Genomic DNA, 27,447 nt, shown 5'->3' with positions numbered 1-27,447 from the left:
CTTCCAGATGACACCAGACGCAGATGAAATCAATTTATAGCCCGTTTAACAAATACCAGCCGGAATTGATGTTTACTGTTACCCCAGTGTAATTGAAGGCCCTAATTAAACATGTTTAATCACTCTGCCCTCCTAGCCTATGTTAAACATTTCATTTGCCTTCGCTGACTAACACATTCACTGGAAGATGAAACCACCCTGTGATGCCCCTCATAGCAAACGTCTGTGCCAGCCACGAGCCAGCAAGCTGCAAGTTGGCTGACATTGGGCCATTTACAGAAGAAAAAAAACTATAGAACATATAAACATGCATCAGCAGATGCTACACAAAACTGGGTTCAAATGAACTACAAAAATGTTGCCATAACAAAAAAATAGCATGCCTTTCTCTAACTCCCATGAAAACAGACACACCCCTGGTTTTTTTTAAATGATGTAACTTCAGTGTGAACACATTGCCGGTGGATTCCTTCAGCCTCCTCGCTGATGCATCCCATCGCCGGCTGCTGACCTGCCTGCACAGCCTGTGATCCCGTCACGATGTTTACCGAACAAATGATGTGCTAATTACAATAACGGGTGAGCGGGGCCTTGGAGAACTGGCCTTTCAAAGTCTTGTCTCAGTGCGTCCCCTGTTCCTGCGGCTGATTACAGAAGCAGCTGCTGGAGAAATTCAATAGGAAGCGCAGAGGAAAGAAATCCTCCAGCTTTCTTTCAGACGGATGGCAGCATTTGAGATGAGATTCGCATCCCCTGCAACAAGGCGACAGGCATTCCCCTCCCTAGGCACGACCTCCCTACTAACACACGGACTCACCAATAAAAACATAATAGAGGCAAAACACTAACATCCTCTTCCTCGCAGCCAGCCAAAGCAAACAGCTGGACACATCTGTCCTCCTGGGCCTCCAGGCGTCACGACTGCAGAACTCGCTGTTACACACGCCTGTAAATGGGGACCAGCAAGCTCCAGCAGAGCTTCGTCTCGGACAGAGGCACCTCTTGCATGATAAGTTGAAAAGTAACAAAAGTAAATAAAATCAAAGTAAAAGCTTTGTGTGATTTAAGTGTACGATCATTAAACTAGCAGACAAAGGGGAAGGTGGAAGATAAATTAGCCCCCGGACATAGGCTGCTGGGAGAGACTGCAGTATAGTGGAATTTGAGAAGCGCTGGTGTAAAATACACAAGGCTCTGTGTTTCACGGGTTTGTTTTTGAAATATCCTGAAGTCCTTTGAAATTTCAACCGGTCAGCTACTGGCAAGAGCTGATCAAGAAGGCATGGATCCTTTTTGTTTTTAAAGGCAGCCAATACATGAATGCAGTTCAGTCCTGTGGGATGTTAACAAGTTCGCCTCGGAGATCAGTATGTTCCGTCAGGAGAGCAACGGCATAGTTCCTTAGGACGCGCCAGCTCCTCATGTGAAAGCCTTCTTGTGTTTCTGCCCTGAGTCAGACTAACCCTCCTGACTGCAGACCACCAGCTATGTGAAGGGGTGGTCAAACACCGATAACTACAGCACCCTGCCGGTACCTCAAGGGTGAAACTGATCTAACGTGTAGCACGCTGTCCTGAAAAATGATAAAACAGCTGTGACTGGAGAATATCCCCCCATTCTCTTTTGTTCTTAAAGCCAAGCCACCTCTGTGATCAAAACAACCCTCCAAATAATATTAAAGATGACTGTTCTAATAAGAAAGAGTGCGCTTCTCACTCACATGTGTGGACTGAGCTCGTAGAAGTTCCTGTTGCGATACTCCTCCACCTTGTCCGCTGTGTAGATGGGCAGAGACCGGTAAGGGTTGAGGGAGATCACCACGCTGCCGATGTAGGTCTGGACAGGAGACAGACACAGAGGACATGGTCAGACACAGGACAATCAAGGGGCTCAGCACAGGGCCTAACATAGGATGGATACCCGCCTGAACCCAAAGCTTAAGATGGAAATGCTGGCATGTAGCATTTTGACATGGTTTAAATCAAGGGTTTTACACAAAATACTTAAAGTTTTTTGGGGGGTTCTCAACAGGTGTGAGACTGCAGAGATTGCCTAACAATGACCTTCACCACAGTAGCAAGAGATTTCCCTGTGCAGAGGTAAACCATAAATGTCTTCCCACCAGCCTGTAAAACAGAAATCTGATGAACTGGTATGTATACAATTCTTATCGCTAGTGAGCTATCTCTCTTCTCTGTTCTTATCTCCACAGAGATAAAGCCTTGGTGAAAGCTGAGGCAAGGTAACTTCCATATAATGCTTCATCAGACCAGAGCTCCTCCTGGTTTCTGTGGTGTTAACTGCACTACAGAACACATGACTCCCCCCCTCCCCTTCGGACAGCACACCAGTCCATCACAGAAATCACCACCCCCCCGCAATGCTAGTCCTCACTTATAAAACTGGGAGCAGCTTGGTAAAGTACCTCACTCAAGAGGAGAGGACTGAACCCCCAACCTGTTAGTCACGAGACCGGAGACTTACCCATTATTGTTGCACTAGCCCATAGTATGCTAAAGCAAAGCAAAATCATGGTAAGAGCACTGCAGGGCAGAGCTGGGTTGAGATGACAGTATATTTGTAAACTGCATCAGGAGAACACTGTGGAAGGCAGTTTCAGGGCCTGTTATCCAGCTGTTTGCACTGGGACACGAGTCAAGGGGTTGCAAGAACGAGTCCTCAGTACCCTCTACGAGCACGGGAGCTGCCTGCTCCCAGCACGAATGGCTTCAAAACTTGAATTGTTCTGCTAGCCCTATTTCTGCCTTGCACAGAGTGAAACAATGCCACACAGAGCACAATTACACCGGGCTGACACACGGCGAAACTTTCGAGTGCACGACGCTCAGTAGCTCGCTTCACTGACTGATCCCCTGCAGACAGGGGAGGGACGGCTTGCTGCCTCAGCCCGGCAGAAACCCGATTTGAATGAAGCAGGGATCGCCCGGCACCACGTGGGGAAATTCCTGGGCACTGTTCGGGCATGTCAGTCAGAAAGCATTCTGAGATTTCAAACAGAAAGAAAAAGAAAAATGCTGGGAATTCCAAAGCCCTCCTGCGAGAACTGCACCACGATCAGCCGACTCCGGGAGCCAGGCTCCGTCCCCTCAGGGCTCACAGCGGCTTCATGCGACGTGCCGGAAGAAGATGAACTCCAGCCGCACCATGGGACTTGTCAGAGCTCCGGTAAGCCAGGCCACACCGGCTCCTGAGCCGAGGGGTCACCACGTGAGAATGGAGGTAAAAACCGCGACAGAAATATGAGCTGAACCCAGCCGAGCCCCCCCCAGAGAAACTCCATCTCTACTGCTTAATCACAGATGGTCTTAAAGCTCTTGAGAAAAACAATAAAAAGGTACTTCGTATACAATGATCAGGAAGGTGCCCTATTCCACATTGACCAAAGAGACCAAAAGACCAAATGTGGTGAAGACCAAAGTGCTTTCTAAGTGCTTTCTAAGGCTGAGGAACATTACGCACTTCACTTTTTTGCTTTGTCTCTGTGTAAGTGTTGCCATATGTTCACATAAAATCAGCAATTACAAAGAGCAGGCAGAAGAACTTAAACGTTACAATCGGGAGTCCATTTGATAGTTAGCCGTTAATTGATCCAAGGATCTCATCCAGCTGTTTCTCGAAAGAAGACCGGGTATCCGTTTCAACAACATGGCTGGGAAGCTTCTTCCACATTCCCCTAACCCTTTTGGTAAAGAAGTGCCTGCTGTGCTCTTTTTAAAGAGGAACTACAGTCCCTAAAGCCATAGTTCAATAAAATCTGGGTACAGCATGTTTTTGGACATTCTATCACAGAACATTTCATAATCCACACTTGAACAGCTCTGTGATAAACGCCAGACCACAAGACTCCTTAAGGCACTGGACATCAAGCCTTCGGGACAAGAACAAGGTTTATCAATAATGCTCCAAGCTCCTCAGCATTTGTCTCAGCCTAAGTGTGCTGCTTTCAACAGGCTACAGACTGCGTGAAACGCCGGTTCTGCAAAGGCTCAGTGGTTGGCCCAGCCACAGTCAGTGAGCAGGCAATGACGGCGCTGCGAGTACTCCAGTGGTGCAAACTCTATACAGACACAGCTGGGCTGACAGGGCTGGACCTAAACAGAAACAAAAAGGCAGACAGGGAAGCCTTTGCATGCACCATCTATGTGTGCAAGACTCTGCCCCCTGTCCACAGAACGGAGACACATGGCCCTGCACGGGGGCTCAGTGTTTTTCAGGGGCAATGCAAGCCCTTCAGATTTGAGACAAACGAGGAGAAATGCCACAGCAGCAATGAAACCCAGCACTTCCATCTCATATCAGTGCTACTGGGCATGCAGTCGTGGTCTACAGAGACCAATACATTAACAGCACTTCCAAATGAGCAGCAGAGCCAGAAGAGGAAAAGGCAGTGTTGGCAGTAAACCACGCGAGTGGCCACACAGTGGCGAGCTGTATTTTTTCCCCAAGGCCATGTTGAAAGGTGCCGATCAGAATTACAAAACAGTCCAAAGTCTGCTTTATCGTATTTGATCAAGCAAAGTTCTCAGAACACTGGGGACAATGTTTGGTCTTGCAAAAAGAAGCATCTACATTGAACATAAAACTTTTATGGCATGGATAAAAGTATTTTATGTTACTCAAATATTCCTTTAAACTTCCTTTAAGTAACTTGCATAGCTGGCTGTTCTCAGGGTTACTCACAGTATTAATTTAACACTGATTAAATTGCCATGCTTTCCCAAGTAATTTGTTTCATCTAATGGTTGCTTACAGTTTTTTTAAACGCTTTCTGTTGACCACCACTGTAAGTAGCTTTTCCAGCACCAAATCTCCCTTTAGGGTCTGAAGCGAAGATGGATGAGTGGCATTATCCCAGCAGACCTACACAAACACAGAGCCTTTAGACCTGGGTCATATGGGTTTTAATGGCCCCAAATGACAAAAGAAATGCACCTGAAAATTCCTGAAAAAAAGACAAGGAGAAATCGAAAGGCTCCCACTGTCAAGTTGACTATAAGATCCCTTTATTGACCACATACAGTTTCTTGTATTAGGAATTTGTCTTTTCGCAAACCCCAGCTTGCTCTCCATCAGACACACAGCAAGGGAGAGAAGCTTTGGGGGTCAGAGCGCAGGGTCAGCCCTTTATATGGCGCCCCTGGAGCAGTTGGGGTGAAGGGCCTTGCTCAGGGGCCCAACGGAGTGGGATTCTTCTGCCGGCCGTGGGATACGAACCAGCAATCTTCCAGCCACAGAGCCACTGCACCCCCACCGGTGCAAAGAGGAGCCCTAGAGATGGAGCACAGCAGCTCTGTACCAGCTGTCCTGACTGGTACGTGTGAATGTTGCATTTGCCACAGTTACTGCGCGGTGTTCGGGTACAGGGCACGCATAAGAAGACCGGATCTTAGGTGCTGGCCTGCGAAGGTTTCTGTGTGTAGAATAATAAACCAACCCAGTTCCTGAACTTTAATGTCGTGCCTTTGTCTACACAACATCTGGCAACGAGGATGGCTGAATTTGCCTTACAACACTGACCTCACTTACACACCGGAACGAGTCCATCATGGAATACAGGTCACGCTTATCAACTGATATGTTCCATTTCCATCGGCCTTCTTGCTTACAGGTCCCTGTGCTATAATATCTTCAACAACAGAACCCAAAACAAGAAAATTCCTGCTTCACACCAAATGATAGCTGTTCTCTAAATCACTGCAGCCTAAAGCCACTTCTAATTGGAGCCAGAGGTAATAGCTACCTGGGGTACAGTGCGCTTGAGGGTATGAGGCCTCCTATTGAAGAATGACGCAGGAATGAAGGCTACTTTACCAAAGACAGAGAAACGGCCCGGTCTCGCATGAGCGTGCTAGATTATCTACCACTTCAATCAGTGCAACGCAACAGGTCTTGTATAACCTCTCTTACAAGTCGGGCTGCGTGTTCCAGGGCTTCCAGAGTGCGGGAAGAGTGTCAACAGGACACCAGAGTGAGGGTGAAAGACAGAGCTGCTTCTCATGGCTTTATTCCCTGTCGCTCCCTTTCCTCTTTGGGCAGAGCCAACTTCGTACAAGGAGTACAAGAGCATGTCGCACTCCGGGAGAATCTCTACTGTCGCTGCAGAACAGCAGCTGTGGAGACTGATGGATAGCAGACTGGACAATCTGGACCGATCAGGCCCTGGGAACTCTGATTCTGGGTAGGACCTGACATGACAGCATTCCTGCAGGACAGTGCCAGTTCCCCTGTTGCTTCCAACAATGGCTTTCTTGCCAGATGAGAATGTGAAAGTTATGCTGTGGATCCTTGCACTCAGATTTGAGCCCCCACTGAACAATCTGGGGGGATGAGCTGGGATGATACGCAGCATCAAGGGCTCACAGGCCAGTGAACAGGCTCCAGGAGGAGAACGGGCGAGACGAGACCCCCTGCAACCTGGTGCACAGCATGAGTCACAGCCTGTAACTGTTCCCTAATGATAACAACTCTTAATAAGCTAAGAGAATTGACCTACAGCATCTGTGTTCGATAAAATATCAGTACATCTGATAAAAAAAACAAAGATTTTGATTATAACTAAATGTGTTGCAGTTATAAATTATGTTTTATGCTCACAGTTCAGTGGCAGCCCCTACTTACTGAAGGGACCCCAAGGTACACTGTGGCTGAACAGAGAGACACTACAGCTTGGTGTGTTACGCAATGTAAACAGTCCCTGATGACCTGGTGTGATAACATTCCCCAAGGGGATAAGATTCCTGGCTGCGTGTTAAGGGATTATCTCCCTTTGTGGCTTCCTCTCTGCCTGGGGCCTCATACCTGCCCGAGAGCTTAGATGTGAGAACAGACTGGTTCAAATTGCTTTCATGTAAATTATACTAATGGCGGCAACCTGTGAAGAGGATGTAGCAATGTGAAAGTTTCCTGTCATCAGCTGTGTTGGGGCGGTGTTCAGCGCCACTGTGGCTAGTGCAGCTTCCGATGAGCTCTTGGGACCTGCGTTCGAGTCCGGCCTGGGGAACCATCTGTGTGGAGCTTGAGTGCACTCCACATGTTCACTTGGCTGTTCACTGGGTGCTCTGGTTTCTTCCCACCTTCCAAAGACCAGGTGCACTGGTGTCTCTAAACTGTCTGTGTGCACTGACTGTCCTAGGTTCCTAGGCTGTAGTCCTACAATGCACCCTGTGCCTGTAGGAGAGGCTGCTGCAACTTTAACAGAAGGATTCATCCCTCTGACGACTGATGGAGGGAGAAACTGCACTATGCGAAGAATGAATACATTGAAGTGGTCAGTGTCCATTGGCACGGGGTTTGGTCAGCCAGCAATGCGCCACCTCTGTGCCCTGCTGTACAGCAGGCATGACCATTACGGACACCTGTAAGTAAGGGTCTGGCAGGACTGCTCTAACTGTGGGCCCTGGGCCTTTCTGCTGCTCATTACATCAGTCAGTGTGTCTCCCCCTTATGTTGTGAGCTACGCCTAACTCAGCTCAGTCAGCATATCACTAATCTGCCAGCCATATCATTGTGAATCATGTAGCTGATCAGCCCAGGATGCAGAATCACAAGCCAATGAGAGACAATACCAGTGTTTTGGCTAGGACTATGTTTGCGCTGTGTAGAGAGGCCATCACCATCCTGGACTGCACTACCAGGCCAGTCCCTCACAGCCCGAGGGCCTGGCTCCTCATTTTCCTTGACACCCATTGCAAGGACAAATGGACCCACCCAGAACTGGCATCCTCTGCCAGGGATGACACAGTAGGTGCAGGTGCACACTGCAGGTGTGAACACAGCAGAGGTGAGTCATGGACACATGACTGCCAGGTGTTCAACCACTAACACGGAGATCCCTACGGAGAAGCCAGAATGACATCACAACGAACTGACTTTCGTTTAGTCAGCATCTGCATATAGACAGATGTTCACAAGTAAATTGCTCAGTGTGCGGAAAAATACCGATTTATTAACCTTTAACCTTTACACTGAGTATAAGACTGCCAAGGCTGGGAATGCACTGTGGCAGGTACCCTAGGCAAATGTTCTATATTACTCAGAAATAAAATAAATAAAAAGGGTTTACTTACAGAAAACAAAATGTAACTTAGGATATGACAAAACAATTCTATTCAGTAAAACAAAATGCCAGCATTGGGAAAATAAGCAAGGAAGCAGGATATTCATACCGAAAGGGGGTCAGTCAGCAAGAATAAGAAAGATGCAAGTGGCACACAGAGCAACTGATCATCACTAATTCAGCCTGATCTCCTGATGTCATGTATTAGCTGTACTGAAAAGACATGGATTTACCAAATAGCAACTAATTGACTCCCAAATTAAATGAGACCACATGATATAAATGGATGACACAGAGGTGACACTTTTGGGTGGCATGATTTACACAGCAAAGAATCTTACGGGCGGAAGAAGCAGTGCTTTGTACAAAGCATCATCTCTGTTCTTTGGAGATCTGAACCTCTGATGTTCCACACTGGCAGATCAATAAATAAGGAGGAGAAACTCACATAAATTTCGTTGTGGTCAAAACGCTTCTTCAGGTTCTCGATGAAGGATTCTTCGGTCAGTGGTTCCAGCAGCACCATATCCCCCACTCCTATCATGTTGTCCAGAAGGGATGTCTTCACCTCCATCTTGGACATCTTTGTCCCCTGAAACAACCAAACACATAATTAAAACTAAGTAAAGCAGAAAAGCAATACTCACACCATGCAGCTACCTTGTTAGACCTTAGACCATCAACTATGGCATTAACCTGCTTATCGCAACGCAACAGAGACCACCTGTAATTATCTAAACTAGTATTCGACAGCACCAACGGATTTGTAACTGTCTGAGACTGCAATGGCTGTTTTAGTTCTAAGCGCAGATGAAAACAATGTCAACAGCAGGATGTTTGCACAAGTAGGGGTCAGGCACGTTTGGGAACCCTTGGTGTGCGCTTGATGAGACTCTCTGCTGTTCAGAACTGGAAACCGTGGGCACTGTGACGGAGTTATTTATCCCGACCGCCAACTTTGACAGAGAGACTCCAGCAATGGAGAAGAATTCCATCACCATTTCTCCAAGATATAGCAAAATCATTGAGGTGTTTTTTTTCCGAAATGATCTAAATATCTCCGTTCATAGCTACTTAAGAGACCAACATCAATGACCATGCTGCACACTTCACAGAAATACGGGGCAGGCCCAGTGCCGTTTCGCTCCTGTATCAGAGGAGGAGGGCGTGCACCCTGGGCAACCCATGTGGGATGCAGACCAGGATGGCTCCTGTTCCGTCCCAGGTGACGGAGCAACAGGCAGAAACAGCAGCACAGCGAGCGGCAGCCCCTTCCCCACATGACCTCGGAATTCTAACCCTCCTGGTTTAGCGTCTGGGACTGAGCAAGGCCTACAGCCCCTTCTCTCCATCACACAGTGCTCCGTGCACGTCTCTCTGTTCTGAGCACTGCGGATGATTTCTGAATCAGCGCTCTTCAGTCTCCCCTATAAAAGTTGACATTGTAACAGATACCAGACAGGGATGCAGGAAGGAGGAGCTCATCAATACCCAGTAGAGCAGTATTGTGCATTGAAAGGTCCGGTGGGGGGATAGATTACCTGTGCCAATGGGAGTAACTGAGCCACAGAAATCACAGTGCTTTTGTGTTTCTAACAGGTGTCCTTCTGTTGGTGGGAAAACATACTACTACTCAGGGAGGGCTGGATTTCTTATCAAGCGTATTAGCCAGTTAGGCGTCATAAAACTCCCATATCTGGTTAACGAGCACCTACAGAGCTGCGGATACGCTACTGCAATTAGGAAACCTGACAAAGAGATTCTAGTTCTCACAGACATTCTTGCCTTATAGCTTGACTATGGGGTTAAATGTCTGTTTTACAAAAGCTTTTCTTTGTGCAGGATTAAAAACTGCAAGTATTTATTTTCTCTCTCCTTTGGGCAGGGCTTTGCATGATCTCAGCTTGCACTGCGAGAGCCGCCTGCAGCTCCTGGAAGCACACCGGTGTTTGCTTTGTCCCTGCTAACCTGCAGCAGGCAGGGCTGGAGCGGGGCTTTATCACAGAGACGCGCGGCGTCCTCTCCCATTCGCGTCCGCCGCAGTTTGACGCCGTTAATTTCAGGGCTGGCCAGCCCCCTGACTTGTCCGGGGACGTCTCGCCGTGGAGGCCGAGAGGTGAAACCCCCACACCCCGCACCCCCGCCAAGGGGGGCATCTCCCACACCAGAACAGCAAGAGAACAGAGCAGGGCATCGCTAAGATAACCAAGAACTCCTACCAGCTTTTTTTTTTTTGGAAAACAAAAAGGCTTCTCTCCTGCACGGCAGCGGTTGGCTCGTGGTGTGGAGGCAGCATAGCAACTGAATGCTTTCGCATAGCAACACCGCCTGCCATCCTGCCCTGACCTGAAAGGCAGCTAAATCAGGAGACGGGTAGGAGGTCAGGAGCTTAACTCTCCGGCTCCCAACCCTCCCCACTACCTGCACGGCTGGCAACATAGGCCCTGCTTTCAAGAGGCAATCTTCCACAGCAGCTCCAGGAAAGACAGCGCCGGCTCGCACAAGACAGCCTCCCACACTGAAGCTGCGATTTCCGATTCCAGGCCCGAGGTGGGACCGGCCCACGCTCCTTTCCCCCTCCCTGGAAACTGGACTGGCCAGGTGTGTGTCGAGCGAGGTATCGGCCTGCTTGCCTTTTCCCTGTTTTAACTGTTGCTCCCAGATAAACGCCAGTGGGTTGAGGAGAGGAAGGTACCGAAGCACAGACAACACACACACACACACCAGCCAGAGGAGGGCCCCGGAAACCCTGGCCCATATTTAACCACCACAATTTCCAACTCAAGGCAGACAAAATCGTTCCTTTGAGAGGAAAACGCAAACTGGAGCGAAAGTGTGGAGCAGAGGTTAAATGGTTCCGCAGAAGGAAAAAAAAAGATCGGGTGTACCTGCTGACGCACGAGAAGTGATGCCAAGCCATTTCGAAATTCATTCATGTGAAATTGAAATGTGGCGCTAATCACAGGTGTATAAAATGTCTCACGCCCTCCACTTTAACAGCGCCTATACACCATACAGCTCATACAGCCCATACAGCCATACAGCTCCTGTTTCACTCATCACCGGGATGTACTGCCACCACAGCGCAAACAAACCTGTTCGATTTCATTTACTTCAAACCAAACTGTAGTCTAGTTTCTATCACAGATATTCCAGAAATATATCCACCCCTAAAAGATCCAAGTCTGGCATTACTGCCAAACCCAAAGCCAGCTCAATCTTCCCAATGTACTGTGATTATCTGCTGTACAACAGGGTTAGCAGACTGGTGGCCTAGATAAGGTAGTTACTCTCTAGGATGTGATATAACCACATTAAGAAGTGCATAGAACAGTGCCACGTCAGAACCAATAGAGAAGAGTGCTTTATCATTATCTGGGGATAAAAATATTGTGGATTATATTATAAACAGAAAAGCCATGCTACGAAATTGCATCCATTGCTGCAGAGCAGACGCCAGCAGTTATCCATGCCAGGTATTTAGCATTATACATACATTTTCATCTTAAACTGAATTTAAATGTGCATCACATAAAAATATAAATGTTCCCTGCAACTAAAGCTGCAAAAACAAATGCACTGAATGCAGAAAACAAAAATGTGTGGTAGGCGTTTAATTAACACTTGGGGATGGAGAGGTCATGACCCCAGGGCTGCCCTAGATTAAAAAAGGTTTGGCTAATCTGTTGAAAAATGAGAGTAGGCCATCATCCTGCTTTCCCTTTGTGGGCTCAAGCTAATCAACGCCACACGGTCACCTAGCTTTCTCTTTCAGGATCCCACAGTTGGATTCTGCATTAGTCACAAAAAGTTTCTGTCGATTTGCACTCTCAGAATGGAAAATACAGATTTAGTTATCATCACTCAGAATTGCCTCCCGACCCTTAGCCAGACATTCCCCATCACTTCCCATCCCACCTAGATCTCAGCACTCTATAGTCCTCCACTTGTCTGCAAACCCCACTGTGAACTGCCATTTACCTACAAAAGCTGATGGCATAGTCTGGATTTGAACTGGCTGCCTCCAGGTGACATGGTGAGTTCTGCGCTGCGAGCTCACTTCTAGGCTCACAGCCACAATCCCCCAACCTTATGAAAGTGAGAATCTGGAAGTGTGGTCAGGGTCTTTCGCCACTCCCACCTCTGCCCCACTTTTCTTCTGACACATCACAGGAAGCCCAGCCCCGAGCAGGAGGCACAGCGGCTGGAGGAACCCTCACCAGCACTACCACACAACTGCAGGCACTATGGAAGCTGCCAGAGGTGCCGACAGCCCACAGGGCCCTGTCTGACTAATCCCACCCCAGCACCGTGGCGATCATCAAGCGACATGCCCCGGACTCGAACCTGCGACCACAGAGTTCGACGGGCACCTGTACTGTCTGTGCCTCCTGGGAACTCCTACTGAGGACACCAGACCAAAGCCCAGAATTAGGACATTCTGCTTCCAGCCCACCTGACGATCACAGCCCAGGAATGGAGGACTCCCCATTCAGTGTCACTTTGATTCTTGACAAAGTGGGTTCTCCTTTACAGGCATTCAGGCATAATCCCACAAATGGTGGCTTTGTAGGATTGGCTCCTCAGCCAAGCAAAGACACTAAATCTGAACCTGCGGGTCTTCTTATACTGAGCAGGGTTTCACGATGGTCTATACTCTGTTCCCAAGTGTTTCTACCGAGCCGCCCACAAAGATTCAGAAAGTACTTAGAGCTATTTAAACATAGCATATGAGGAAATTGCCTGGTCATGTTAACTAATATCGTAAGCAGAGTATTACAGCACAATTCCTTGAGATGGAAAACTTGTTTAATGGGATCCAAGTTCTGAGATGTAAAAGGTCTGTGGTATCATGACTGTCAGATGAATCAAGTGAAGAGTCAGGCTATAAAAATGTTGTCGCCCATATGCTGGGAATGTGAATTTGAGAAGATCTTGTAACCAATACCGGTGGTTTTCTAAAACAAGATCAGTGTGCCCTATAAAATGATGTACCATGGGTTACAATAACCCTGTAAATCCATTCAGAAACCCTGAACGCAAAGACAGAATAATCTCGGTGTTTTCGTTCTTTCCCTGACATGCCAAGACAAAGCACACGCACACGGGAAAAGGGAGTCATGCTAGTTTAGCCATGCCAGATGCTGAAACTTGCTCCATAGGTTCTTTGACATAGATGAATGCATTAATCACTAAATATATATTGCTACCTACGTTTAAGATTAACACTTTTCTGTTTATAATACATCATTAAAAAATTACAAGTTCTAAATTTGATCCTGGTACATTCTTAGAAAGTCTGTTGAAACACAAAGGAGCTTTCTGTGTTAACGAAAATCCAATATTCATAAATTACCCAAAACCCGAGACTGGTCTCAGACAAGCAAATGAAACTGAAACTGGAAAGGCTCCAGAAAGCAGCTTTAGCCTATATTTCCATACTAGAGCGAAAACAAGGTATAAATCCCACTTTCGTTGGATGAGAGCCACATGTTCATTTCCGTTTCCAGCTGCACTTTGGATTTAAACTGAAGCGAAATTATCCCACTGCTGAGACTTTCCTCCTCCATCACAAATTCGAGAAGAGGCTTGGACCCTTGATCACCACAGTGAGGTCAGAAAACAGAAAGGATAAAACCAGCTATCACTGGTTCCACTATCTCCATTACCGTAACCAGAATATCAACCCACTTTTTCTTTTAAAAACCTAAACTGACCACTGCTAATCTGACCTCTCCTAAAAATAATGCCATTACCAGGCTTTTACTGGAAGGGATGTCTAAGTGACCTCAGAATTCAATGGATGCTGTATTTCTGTGCAGCAGCTTTCTAGAGCTAAACAGTGCTTTATTACAATGATGTACAGAATGTAAGTGTCTGATAATGTGTTTGTACTGGAAATGGTGTGTTCATCATTTCTGCTTTGCCTGCACTGTAATTCATCGGTCATGCCAGTGGAGCTCTTTGAACGTGAATTCTCTCTTTAAAATATGTAAGAGGCGTGGGCTGTGAGTGGGCTAGTTCTACCTCGCTGTTGTCACGGAACACACACATGAAAGCGGAGGTCTGGGAGCTCTTCAGCAGCTAACAATTCAGAGGCATGACGGTAAAAAAAAATTCTCATGCTTCTGCTCTAAAGGGACAGCTGAGGTTAGGCTCAGCTATTTTATTCAAATCCGAATAGCGAGTCTATTTGTATAACAAAGCGCGCGTCCTGTGTGTGTGTTATGGGTGGAGAGCTGGCCAGAGGAAGCTGTAAACCTTGAGCCAACGGTCTGGTGTATCTGGTTACCCTGGTACCGAACCCCACCGTCCCTCCCTCACCCCCTCTGCCTCGAGTCCCCACCCCTTGGTCCGACCGGGCCAGCTGTGCAGTTCAGCATCTCCACACAGAAAGGGAAGAAGTGCTTTATAGAGTCTCCTTCAGCTAAAGGCATGACGGTTCCCCACACCTGCACCCAAAACCCTCCCGCCTCTAGAACCGCGCCCAGTACTCACGCCAGCGAGCTCGTTCCAGCCCTCTGCCCGCCCGCATTGCTAGAAGACCAATCTCACAGCAAGACGTGCCGGCACTTCGGCAAACCTCTTCCATTTCAGTGCCCTTGCCATTAGCCAAGCAAAGCATTCCATTTTTTGCAAAGTCAGACCGGACCTTAAATCGACTGTTTAAAAAACTGCTATGTCATAGTAACTGGAAGTATGTCAGCCGTTACAAATACTGCAGGCACGCCCATATGCAGAAGTATACTGCTGTTCCACATGGCAGCTGGATTTGGTTTCTGTGATGGTCCTGACGACTTCAGTACAAACTTAGCCGCGGCGTCTCACCGATGCAGATCTCAAACCACCAGTTCCCAGGGAACAATGGCACTCTATATTTATACTGCACAGACACAACAGGACTGCACAGGACACCCCTTTATAGTTTTCAAGGCAGATTAAGGTGGATTTACATGCTTGTGACAGGAACGAGGCGAGACGCGCACTGCAAAAAGAAACAGCACTTGCCACCGTGAAACAGTGTAGAAAAGAGACGGGAGGTTTTTCATTTAGTTACTGCCACTCACTCACGTCTGGGATATACTACTTCACAACAATGGGCCCATTGTAGATCTTAGGTCAAAGAAGACCTACTGCCCTTATTGATCTCGCAGTGCCTTGAGGTAATCTTAGCTTATCTTCATGTGGGGTTTAGCACACCCCGTTCACCCAGGCCCTCCAAGCGGCCTGTGAGCACAGCCCCTCCACTGACACAGCCCCTGCTGTCTGCTGTGCCTACGCTGGCCCACACAAACAGTCAAGAGCCTGTGCTGCCGATAACAAGAGCAGCTGCTTGATTTTAAATTTGTTAAACAAACACCTGAAGGTTTGATATGCAAACGACTGCTGGCACCAGTTTGCATTCCCAGTCGCTGTGGAAGCCCCAGACTGACACCGGCACAGTTGCTCCTTCTTAACTCCTCACTTATCCGAAAAAGCCCCCCCCACCCCCCATCACATTCCAGATCTCACATTCCAGAGGCGACAGTGAGAGATTAGGGGGTGGAGGGTTCACAGGCCTGCCTCTACCCCAGGAAAGATCCACTCCGAAAAGCAGGACAGCCTGTGGCTTGGACTAACCGGTTTTATTCTGGGACGACTGTGCGCCTGATCATCTGTAACAGAACATGACATCATAGCAATTGCACAATCGCGACAGGTAGCCTGTCTCGGGCCTGTACTGCAGTACGGTGTTGGCTTCACCACGAGATATGAAGAAATCCATCACAACTGGGGCTAAAACCAAACAAGTCTTTATCAGAAACTCCACCCTCCTCAACACCACGCTGCTCTCAGGAGGACTCTCAGGCACCAAACTAGTTACAGGGGAACAATCTGTGACCCCCAGAGACAGTCTCTGATTTAGCAGAGACAGAACCCCCCCTGCCTTCTACACTCCTCCAGCTACTGTAGAGGGGGACAAGCTTATGCCCCAGACCTCTTCTGCAATATAAGTGGGACACATTACCACCAAGGGCAGGGGTTTCTGGCTCCAGGGGCCACTGTCCAGGGTTTATAGTTTCTTTAGATCTCCATACAGTACTTCTCAAGAACAAAGTAAGAACTCAATTCAACAATTAATGGGCTGAATTTGGTCATTACGGGCTCTGCTCAGAAACAAATTCAGAAACATTCTGGCTCGCCTTGACTAGGCTGTGGGTTCACTTGGTAAAAAGCTCTATTCCCTGCACAGCTAAGAAGGAAGATTTGAAGGACACAGAGCGCTAATGATAAATCTTCCGTCCACGGCATAATACACACGCAGAAAAGATCAGGCTCCTGACATCAAAGATGCAGCTGTGGGTTCGCTCAGGTCCTGTGCTGTCTGCCAGCCGGCCCAGAGCCCCCCTCCTCCCAGGCCCCGCGTAGCCCGACATCACTTGGCACTGGCCCAGGGGGGTACAGGCAGACGGAAGATGCGCTGGAGTGGAAAATTGTTTCTCTGATCCCATGTCCTGGCAGGAAGCCCGTAATTGCAGACTCTGGTGTTGCACGTGCACATGCCACAAACACACCTCGTCCCCCTGCATGCTACCCTCCCCGACAGGCTAGAGCGCCCCAGGCACCGTGTGGCCAGCTGGGCTTGAAAAGCCCTGCTGATTGCATGAATGCAAAGCCGAGAGAGTCAGCTTGCCTCAGGCCCAGTGTCTGCGGTCAGTGACACCATACGGCTTCTGTCCAGCTACATCATGCGCGAAGCACACCGAGGCTCACAGAGTGACCTGGCAGAACCAAGACCGATATTACTTTAATAACATAATTCCACAGCGTTACAGCATCTGAATGGAGATTTGACGGCAAAATAACTACTGTGTGGCAAAATCCCTCCCTCCTCCACTGGCTGAAGCATCTTTTAAAAGTAATCCATCACACACAAAAATTCCTGCAAAAGGCATCAGATAAATGTTAATACAATAAACAGATGCAAGCAACCCCCTTAGCCACATGGCTGATCGCAATATGTTTGAGGGTCTTGCACTGTCTCGCTGGAACAAAGCTATTGCTGTGTTTATACCAATTACAGCCAATTATTTCAGCAAAGGCATGAATAGAACAGCTGTGGTGATTTTGCAGTGCAGTCAGAGACTGAATCAAAAGGATTAGTCTTCGACTGTGCTTAGATTGGGGGGGGGAATTCAGTCACACACACACACACACACCACAGAGGCATTAGCTCACCTTAATTATATGGCGGAAAAGCACCTACTGGAATCGCACGTGAATCCCAGGAGCCTGGTGCAAGTTTTGTGCTCACAGTTGCATGAGGTGACAACATATGAGCACAAAACTAATTAATCTAAGCCATAGCATGGGTCATGGGTCATGCCAGCACGATTTCAGGTTGTGCTTTCCTACCACGGTGATCACACCTGTACCCCCCCCGCGGGTTCAAGTCTGTGAGGACCTGGGTCCAAGCGACGCTGCCAGTTTCACCACCTCAGCTTAAAAGCCTACAGCCGACACTACAGTAGTGCAAGCTGGGAAATACTTGCTTCATGCATGGGAGCCCTCCCAGACCCGGGCTGCCCGTCGCTAGGTCCAGATGCAAGGTTCTGCTATGGCCGCCGCCCCTACACCCCAGCCACTGCCTGCCTGCCCGGTGACGCACAAGCACACTGGAAAGGCACAGGCAGTGGTTTGTGTTCTCAGGAAAATTGCCATGGGAACCACCACAGGCCTAAGGGTGCTACCAACCACTGTGCCAGTGGCCTTCTGACAATGCTAATGGGCACTTTCAAACTCATCACGCTCACCATACTTTCCACATTACAGCATGATGAGGCACATCTTCCCCCTTACATGTCAGATATGTTAACTGGAGGAGTGACTATGACAAAACCTCCACATCCATGAGCTATTAGCTTTTTGAAAAGCTTAGATTTCAGTTCATGTCTGTGACGCGAGACTGAACAGCAGCGCTAAGATGTATGGACCCAGTCTGCACACTGTCTGCAGAGGCCCCTACAGAAAGAATGACTGGAAGAAAGATCAAGCCCACGGGTTATTCAGTAGTCCCTTGCTTGAATCCACACAAAAAAAACAGTTCAATCAGTCCAGTTGATAAAACACTGCATTCGCAAACCTGGCAAAAATTAAAGCATGCAGGCATCAGCTTCTTACATGACATCGCAGAACAGAAGAAACAAAACCAATCAGTCCCACTTCACCATGCATATTAGATGGAATTTTACTTGATTTACTGCTTTCATTTTCATCGCCAATAAATTTAAAGGGGCAGCTCGAAAAAGTTCCGAAAACTTTCCCATTTTTTTTTTCAAACGCTCGATGCTCGATGTAAAGAAAGCTCCCTGTTTTTGTCTCAGTGTGCAGAGAGAAGTCATTGTCTACATGGCAAAGCTCACTTACAACCTCCATTGAAAGTCTGTGAGAAAGTTAACAAAACACAGAAACGTGAGAATCTGCCCCAGGAGCTGCCACTTGATCTCAAGCCATCCAGCAGGTTTACTGCGCTGACTGACTGGCAGCGAGAGGAGAGCTCTTGGCGTGCGCCCTGTTCCAACAGCAGGAGGACGCTGGGTGCCAAGTGACTTCACACATACCTTCACACTGGTGCAGGAGCCAGTGCCTGCAGTACAGCAGTTACTGTACAAAATACCTGACATGTGAGCAGGGGGCTACAGCAACCTCCTGGCAGAGCACAACGCCAGTCTCGTTATGGGACTTCGAAACACGCAAGAGTGCCGCTTTGAGCGCAGAACGGTAAACGGAGTTTGCACAGAGAAATAGTTTATTCGCAAGCTGACAAACCTGGAATTCTTAAGACAACAGCCGCAGGCTCCTTGAATGTCAGTCACTATTCTTAATCAAAACTTCAGCCTTTTGCGATAATATACCAATGCATTGTAGACAACATGGTGAAGAACCTTTTCTTCCAGAACAATTCTAACAATAATAACTTTGAACTTTACAAATTTTGTTTAAAAGATCTGGCAACATACAAAATACTTTCTGCTTTTCAAAAATCTCCACCGTCCTGCTCTGTAACATCCTGTTTTTTTTCAGCTGTGTCCACCAAACTGACTGGAATGGAAGAGGGGAGGCCATTTGACCCATCTGGCTCTACTGCCTGCTGACTGATCTGAGAATCTCACTCAGCCATTTCTTAACACAACTCAGAGAGCCAGCTTGGACAACGTGACTGAGTTACTGGTTCTAAGAAGCACCTCCTGCCCACAGTGCTGCAGTTTTGTGTTTCACCGATGATGCAGATGAAGCCTGCAGGTTTGACTTTGTCGATGATATTGAGGATTCTGAATCGCCTCACCTACTCTGTTAGAGATGAAAAAGATTTAGCCCGTCAGTGCTGGGCGTTGCTTGAAGGCCATGAGTCGATTTGGTCGCTCTTCTAAAACAGCGATATCTTTCTGACCTCGTGACCAAAACGGTCACTATAAAATAGACAGGACTTACTATTTATCAAACGCACAACAACACAGCGTGCAGCAGTAATTGCTGGCAATGAAACGTCTTTTCTGCAAGTTCCCCCGGGGGAGGGGGGGGAACACAAAATTAAACTTACAAAATAAGGTTACACTGCATATTTTAACACAACATCCCTCAATTTAAAATCGACACTTTTAAATGTATATCCTGACTTTGTTTGCTTTCCTTGTCGCTTCCTCATATTGTCTAGAAGCAAATGTGTTAACTTACACACTTAAGTATTTGAAAAAAGTTGCTTCCTCATGCTCGGCATTTCCCATTTCATAGATGAAACACTTCTTGTATTGAACACCACCTGCCAGGCTTTTTCTTGCAATCCTAAATGAAGCCTAATTAATTTTCCTTTTTGATTTTCTACAATGTTTGCCAACCCTCCTATGTTGGCATCATCTGTGCACTCGACTCGTTTACTTGATGTGTGAGAGTTTGGACATTCACTTAATGACCAATGAAGAGCCATGGTACTAATACAAAACCCTTTAACCTGTGCATTTGCGCCTTTTCTGTACTGTTTCCTCTCTACATTAGCCAGAACCCAGACAACGTATGTGCACTACCTTGAACACCTTACCTTGAAATAATTAATCATTTTGGAGTTTTCAGAAAATATCAGTTCACCACATCACATACTCTGTTTATTTCTTGTTCCTTGAGCTCTATTAAGTTAGTTAAGCAAGACCTACTTGTGATAAATCCGTGTTGACTTTGTTCACTGAACAAGACTTTTCCAGTCAATGGATATCACCCATATCCTTAGTGAGCGCTGAAAGACTCTTGTTAAATGCTTTTGTTTCTGTACGTGCAACCTGTCGAATACCGTCAGGTCCTGATGCTTAACTGTTTCTAGTACCTCTAACAGGTCTGCCTTCCTTGCACAAATATACACCTTGGTATCTCCAGGTCAGCCTGAGGAATGCTGTCAGTTTCTTTCTTTGTGAACATCTGGGTAAAACATTCATTTAATACATGAGCCATTTCATCAGCTAAAGGATTCCAGTTATGTTTGAGACAGTTTACTACATTGTTTGCTGATCCTTCTGCAATTCTGAAAAACCCTTTACATACTTTAGCCTCAATTGCAATATTATTTCCCAGTTCTCTTGGCCTCTCCAATATCCTGTACACCGAACTACAGTGCCATGCTGTAATATCAGTAAAGTTTCTACAGACAGGAAGTGTACATTTCCTTTCTGGGATTGGGATTACAGAAGCAGTGCACAGTGAAGTACTGCTGGAAGTGCCAGGACATTCCCAGAATCATGAATAATGCGTACAATGACAAAATCAGCCATGCGTCAGGAGTCCACGGCTGACCAAACGCTCACAGAAGGCCTGATTAGTGGATCCACAAGCCCATGAATAAACTGCAACATTATTACTAGGGTCCTGTACACCAATCTTTCTTCCCCGTCACTAGGTTTTAGCAGTAACTTCTCGTGCGCGCGCGCGCACACACACATCTTCAGGATTGGGTTTTGGCCTGCCTTGGGCTTCAATTCAAAGTTCACCTACGAATTAAGATTAATCCTTATCATGAGCACACATTTTAGCAACCTTGGTTCTGTCCTTGTATAGATTGCAGTGCAGACACAGACAGAGAATACTCCGATAGGACCCCTGTGACTCAATAGTGGGAAGAGCCAATTCGCAGATTTACCATGATAGGCGGACAAGGCCGTCCAAAGTAGTTTACATTTACTCCCCAAGGATGATGTTCGAACATATGCTGGATGCTGAGCAACACAGCCCAGCTAATCGCTTGGCATTTGTGAAGCAATGATTAAGGGGAAGCACACTTCAGGCAAAATGTGATGATGCCTACCATACTGGATCTTAGGTGCACAAAGGAAAATAAAGCACTTTATCTAAAATTTCTGAACTATGAATGGGTTCCCAGCAGCTCATAACTGTTCATTGTCCAAACCACACAGCCTTTGGGGAATGAGAACTGGCTTGAAGATGATCTTTTTTATCCACACAGTATTGAGCCTGAAATGGAATATTAACATCTAAGCTTTCACCTCAGTCCTTTCTAAAGCTTCCTTTTCCCCGAGGAGTTCAGCTAAAGTGCACATCAAGCCCAAGGCGGAGGGGGAAAAACTCCCATTACGCACAAACCTGTGTGTGGTTACGACAGTCAGTCCCCCCAGGAGTACTCATTTGGGCAATTAATCACGTAATAATTAGTTATTTGCTCATAAGCCAGTCCTGCAACTCCTCTGGGAAATCCACATGAAACATTACTTACATCAAACGTTTCTAACCCTGGTCCTACAGAGCCCTTGCTCAGAGAGTTTTATATAGGCCATTCTATAGGAATATGGAACATAGGATACAGGAGTATAGGACAGGGAACACTTGGAAGATACTTGCAATTAATCAAGTTGCACGATTAAAAGATCTCTTGCCCTTGAAAACTGAAGAATTTTGTTGCAAGTGACCTATAAATTTCTTCATTTAACACGTCACGTGGATCTGTTCACAATTAAATCTCCCCAAGTGTTCTATAATGGCTTGAGACCTATAACACCTGCTGGACTGAGCAATGCAGTATTGTTTCTCTCCAGCAGTAGCTCTCATCCCTAGTCACCAGGAACTCCTGTTGCTGCTGGGTGTTCTTCCTAGCTGGGCCCTAAATCACGGGTGTGTTAATTGATCTGCTTGCTTATTCAGACTTTTTTTTCCCTGCACTGCCTTTGATCTCAAAAGCTAAAGCAAATCATTTCTGACAACTTAAGATTTCTGACTATAAAGCTAGAAAAGGGTGATCAGTTTATGATGATCCCACAGTGGGTATTTTGTTTTTTCCTCCTGTTCAGCCATCATCATTCTGGCTATCATCATATTCCAGCCAAATGAGAAATTCAGAAAGCCAGAAGCCTGGCGCAGGGACGATACCAAACTACAAACCCCCATACAACGTTTTTAAAAACACACCTAAAGGTCCTAAACAGGTCCTAAAACATGCACAGTGAGATGGGCGAATGTTTTTTTTAAAAAAACACAACATATTCCATCCGCCTTCTTTTTTTGCGAGAGCAGACAGAACAAGAATAACACAAGGGAAGAAGAGGGCAAAGGGTCTCATCTCTGATGTATCTCAAGAGGCTCGCCCTCCTTCTCCAAACCCGCAAGGCTACCTCACTGCACACAGAGGCCGGGATCTAATTAGGAGACACGGATTACAGAGCGCAGGGAGCAGAAACAACAGGTTTTCATTTCGACTGTATAGAAGCGGGGGTCAGTACTTGAAAACGACCGCAAGCTGTTAACACGCATGTTTTTTTTTAAAAAAAAAAACTTTCGAAAACGTTTGGTGCTGGCATTGGGGAAAAAAAAGAGAGAGAAACCAAAACAAAAAGTCCTTGGTAATAAGAAACAACCCCCCCTGAATAAACACACCATTCTAGGTCTCCTTTCATCTGTCACCATGTCCTTACTGTATGTACGAGCAAACTCCCCTTCAGCAAAGTCAGACTAACTTTTAGGAGGTTCATTTCTTCATCGCGGAACGGGACTCGTGGCGATAGGATTTTGCACTTAAGATCTGCGATCAATTAGAAGTCAACAGTGGATAGACCAGCGGTCTGCTGTTGTGCGTCAGCTTCCCTGGGTTCTCATGTTCCAAACAAATGCAACACTGCTATTTAAAGATGACCAAGGAGTTAGAAAAACAACTGTTTCCTTTCGTACTGCCCCTCGGGCAGTAGGGGATGGAGGACACACAGAGAAGGCAATAAAATTCGTTAATCTAAAAAATAAAAACGTTCTCTTCTTTAGCTACCAGCACACAGAGATAGCCTTGAGCAATTTTCCACTGGTTGTGGCAATCCACGCACGGTGTTGAAGTTTAGTGTTTTATCAAATGCTTAAATATTTAAATATTCAGATACAATGGCGACTATTGTGCTGCCTTTTGCACGGGATTGAAGCTGTCAGCGTTCCCCTCCGTGAACTTGAGCTACACAATAAGCCACATTTCTCTCGCGGAGCTGCAGCCATAGTTTTCAGCAGGACATTTCGCACAGAACCCGACGGAAAACAAATGAGACTGATATCCGTCCACGGAGGTGCGTTTCCCGAGTGGAGGGGCTCTGCGGGTGAGAAGACTCGCGCCCTTCCGTCACATTTTCTGAGGGACTGTTTCCGAAATGACATGCCCTCCACCACTTCTTTTACCAGTGGTGGTGGAGAAGAGTCCCCATTACCTGTAAAGCGCTTTGAGTGGAGTGTCCAGAAAAGCGCTATATAAGTGTAAGCAGTTATTATTATTATCTGCAAATGACACACACCTGGTGCGTCGCACTTGCCTCTTATTAGAGCAATACATCTTGCTGACGTGGGTCTCTACAAATTTCATTTAAGTGTTGAGAAACCCGTCCCTTCCTCCTCCCCATATGAGAACGCTACTTGAACGCTCTCGAGTCCTCTCTCTGTCTCTCTCTACACAATTCTGCACATGAACATGCAACACACGCGACCTTCCAATACTGTTTCAGGATACTCATCTGAGGCGGCGAGAAATCAAATCAAATCAAATAGGGTACCGACGACACTTCGGAACACACAGATCTCTCTAATAATTCTCTTCCCGTCTCACATCTAGCCTCAGATGGATAATTGGACCACGATCGCCCTAGTTTAGTTGAAGAGCAGACCGGATCACTCCCCTCGTATATAATCCTACATAATCTGGGAAACACACGCCAAGGGGGGGGGGGGGATAATTTACAGCAACCCCATGACTGGTTCGTGTTTTAAATCGTGGGGGCAAGTTTCCATGCGGTACTAACTGATTGGTCTCGGGTGTGCACAGCGAGAAGTGTGAACAATGCGCGCCTTGGACCTCGAGGATGCCGGAGAGAAAAGTTTCATCAAGAACTGCAACACCACGCGATCTCTCCCTCCTCACTCACACACACACACGCGCGCGCGCAAGACCAAATCAAGCCGTGCGGAACCAATAGAGAACAATCGAAGCTGGTATCCCATTGTTAACACCCAAACCCCCAGAATTCAACAATAGAAGTCAATATATATATACTTCAATTATTGAATCTCGAATGCTGCTCTCTGGAGCACAAGAACGATCCACTGCACTGTGCCTTTGCGCCTTGATAGCCCTGAGAAAACTAACACTCGCTGCAAGCAGGCACAATCGACTTCTTCGGGACTTCTGTTACGAGTCAACACACTCACTGTGATGGCAGTGGGTCACTGTACTCGCACAGTCCCCGGTGAACGACTTCATGAAACAGGGACGCAAGCGGGGTCATTCTGTCCCGCGAACGGCAGCCACGACGCAACCTATGGGTTTCACCACAAGCTAAACCCCGTCGGCTCGTCCGCCCAGGGTGATTACAATGAAACAAGCGAATCTAAAAGACCTGTACTGGAAGGAGCCCCTACCGAGGTTAATCACGCTGAAACTATCAATGGAAGAACAGACCTACGCTTTTTTTTTTTGTCTGAACAGGAAAAAAAAAGTATAAAAACAAAAAAGACTGCAACTTTATAAGCTGTACCAAGCTTTTAGTTCTGTTAAACATCGAAGATTTCAAAATATCGTTTAACCTTGCCTCTTTATAGCCTTTTCTTACTCCTCTTCAGTCCTCTTTCCCAGCAAACGTGGTGGGTTTTTTTTTTAATTCCCGAAATGATGAGCAAGTTTCAGAGCTGTCTGGTCCCCTTTCCCACTGGTCCGGTGGTGCGTTTCGGCGAGGACGCCTCACTAATCCGGTTCCCGTCCCGTGCGCTCTGCGTTTCCACGGAGCTCGGAAAGATGATGACCCGGCAGAGCGAGTCCACAGTCGCAGGGAGTGGCTCCAACTCACTGTTCCAAACTGCCAGCCGTCCCTCAATGTTAATCACCTTCAGCACAAAACACGCCCATGTTCCCAGCTCCCCTTTTCCAGCTCAATCCCAACTCTCCAGAAACCGGCTAGGAGCAGATGGACAAGGAAGCGGAGAGGAGGACTAGCTCCGCCCGGTGTCCGTTTGGAGAATTACGGCTGGACCACGTAAATTTAGCCCATAAATGTTCTCGATCCTGTTAATGAAATGGGGGCATCTAAAGGAATAAATAACTGATTAATCTGTTTGTTTTCTTCTTCTTCTTCTTCTTCTTCTAATGTAGTTCATAAAAACAAATCATAAAACTTTGAAAAAAAAGGATTACTTAATATATTTAAAGAGATGCATACCTTTGTATAGCTGTTGCTAAGGAAGTTAGAAAAAACAGGGAGATTAGCCAGCAGTGTATTTTGGTAGAGATACAAGACTGAAAAACGTCTTAAAACGCATCCAACAAAATCCTTTCTTATACAGTAATAACGAAACTGCAAGACTGTGGTTTAGCGACCTGTTGGCAGGCAGTGTGTCAGGGAACACTGTGTTTCCAGGATCATATTCACCTTGATCGTGCTGTAGAAGACTGTGCAAAGGTTACACTGGGCTCTAACGCAGCCACATTTCAATTGCAGGGCTGTTAATGGAGCATTGCTGATAATTATGTAAATCTGGGAGATTCCTTCCTTTTATCTCCTGTGTCTATAGGCGGGTGATAGACAGGTCTGGGGGGAGGGGAGAGGGCAGTGGGATTGAATTGTTGGGGTGGGGGGCAGAGGGAGAGGTCTCTCCTCCTGAGAGCAATGGGCGACTTCTCTGAGCAAGACTCCCCTACTGCCTGAGGCCCTGAATCACCAGCATCAGACCAGACAAGGCTGAGACAAAACTGGAAGGCACACACACACATACACACACACGGGCTAAAATACAGCAGCTGATGTCCGAAAAACAGAAGAACTTCAACTTTTACTTGAAGTTTCCAATGTTTTCTGTTTTTCTTTTTCCGGCAATAACATACAAGAAGCAGGTTTAATAAACTGATCTACTGCAGCAACGCATAACCATGTAGTTTCTTGCATTTCAGCTTTTAGAACTATCCCACTCAGAAAATCGGAACCATGCATCATATTATGTCCAAGTACTGGGAGTACAAACTGCTTATTCTCAGAGACGTGCTGAGACGAGCTTTTAGTATCTCCTCTGATTCCTCACATGTTCTTCATGAAGAATAACAACTGATGTCTTAACATAGATGTTTCCAGAGTCCCTCGATGCAGACATTACAACATGGAGGAATTGCTTTATCCCACGTTCAGTAATGCTACTCTATAAACGAGCTGGCATTGAAGGAGCCCTGGTTTATGGGCAAGTGCAGTCAGTGGTTATGTGCACAAATGAAGGGGTGTTGTGCAATTATAGGAGCTGAAGGTGACTGTGGGGGAGTAAACTCACAGGTTCTGGTAATCTCTGTGGATTCCTGTAGGAGTGGCATGTAATGACTATGTATGGGTGGATGTCTTCCATGTAATGTTCTATTTATTTTTCATGTAATGTTTATTTGTCCTGTTGGTATGTTTTTTGTAAGGCTATGTGTAAAACAGCTGCTTGAATGCAATACAAAATTATTGTATGAGATACTGTATGATAAAGCATCTCTCGCTGCCTTAATACGTCTGGAGCAAACAAAACCAGATTAAACTAGTGTTTAAGGCTGGGCCTGCTCTGCCCTCTGTAGCTGTTGGTGTTTGCTGGATCGCTGGGAATCATGTCAGGCTGTACTGTCTGGACATCGGAGTGGAGCTGTTGTCTGTGCTTGGCTGCTACCAGGGAACGTTGGAGCTTCACAGACTTGCTGACCTCGCAGTGTCTCTGTCTTCCTCGCTGTCTGAACTGCAGTGCTTTCAATGAAAAACCAACGTTATTTCCTCTGAATTTAACGCTGTTACTCACAGGTGTGGTATACTGTACTACCTCAGCCCCACAGATCTATACCTGGGCCTCCAGCTGTAGTTTTAATT

At 46.8% G+C, this 27,447-nt stretch overlaps 1 protein-coding gene across 4 annotated transcripts in view; it reads right to left on the bottom strand.

The window, feature by feature from the left end:
• Positions 1 to 25,423, bottom strand: part of myo1b (myosin IB) — a 93,758-nt gene extending 68,335 nt beyond the window's left edge. For 3 of the 4 annotated variants that reach the window (XM_088930064.1, XM_088930067.1, XM_088930068.1), the window contains exons 1-3: positions 25,162 to 25,423; positions 8,526 to 8,669; positions 1,721 to 1,836 (exon numbers count right to left, since the gene is read on the bottom strand). In XM_088930064.1, coding sequence (XP_088786190.1) covers positions 1,721 to 1,836; positions 8,526 to 8,660 — 251 coding nt within the window. In that variant the 5' untranslated portion in view covers positions 8,661 to 8,669; positions 25,162 to 25,423. Of the gene's footprint in view, positions 1 to 1,720; positions 1,837 to 8,525; positions 8,670 to 25,156 lie in introns of all 4 variants that reach the window. The other variant, XM_088930065.1, reaches the window with a different exon arrangement.
• Between the last annotated feature and the right edge of the window lie 2,024 nt (positions 25,424 to 27,447).

The sequence above is a fragment of the Atractosteus spatula genome, chromosome 13 (genome assembly GCF_055471065.1).
Source record: "Atractosteus spatula isolate fAtrSpa1 chromosome 13, fAtrSpa1.hap1, whole genome shotgun sequence".
NCBI classification, from domain to species: Eukaryota; Metazoa; Chordata; class Actinopteri; order Semionotiformes; family Lepisosteidae; genus Atractosteus; species Atractosteus spatula.
The sequence above is the reverse complement of the archived record's forward strand: the minus strand, read 5'-3'. Positions and strand labels throughout refer to the sequence as shown.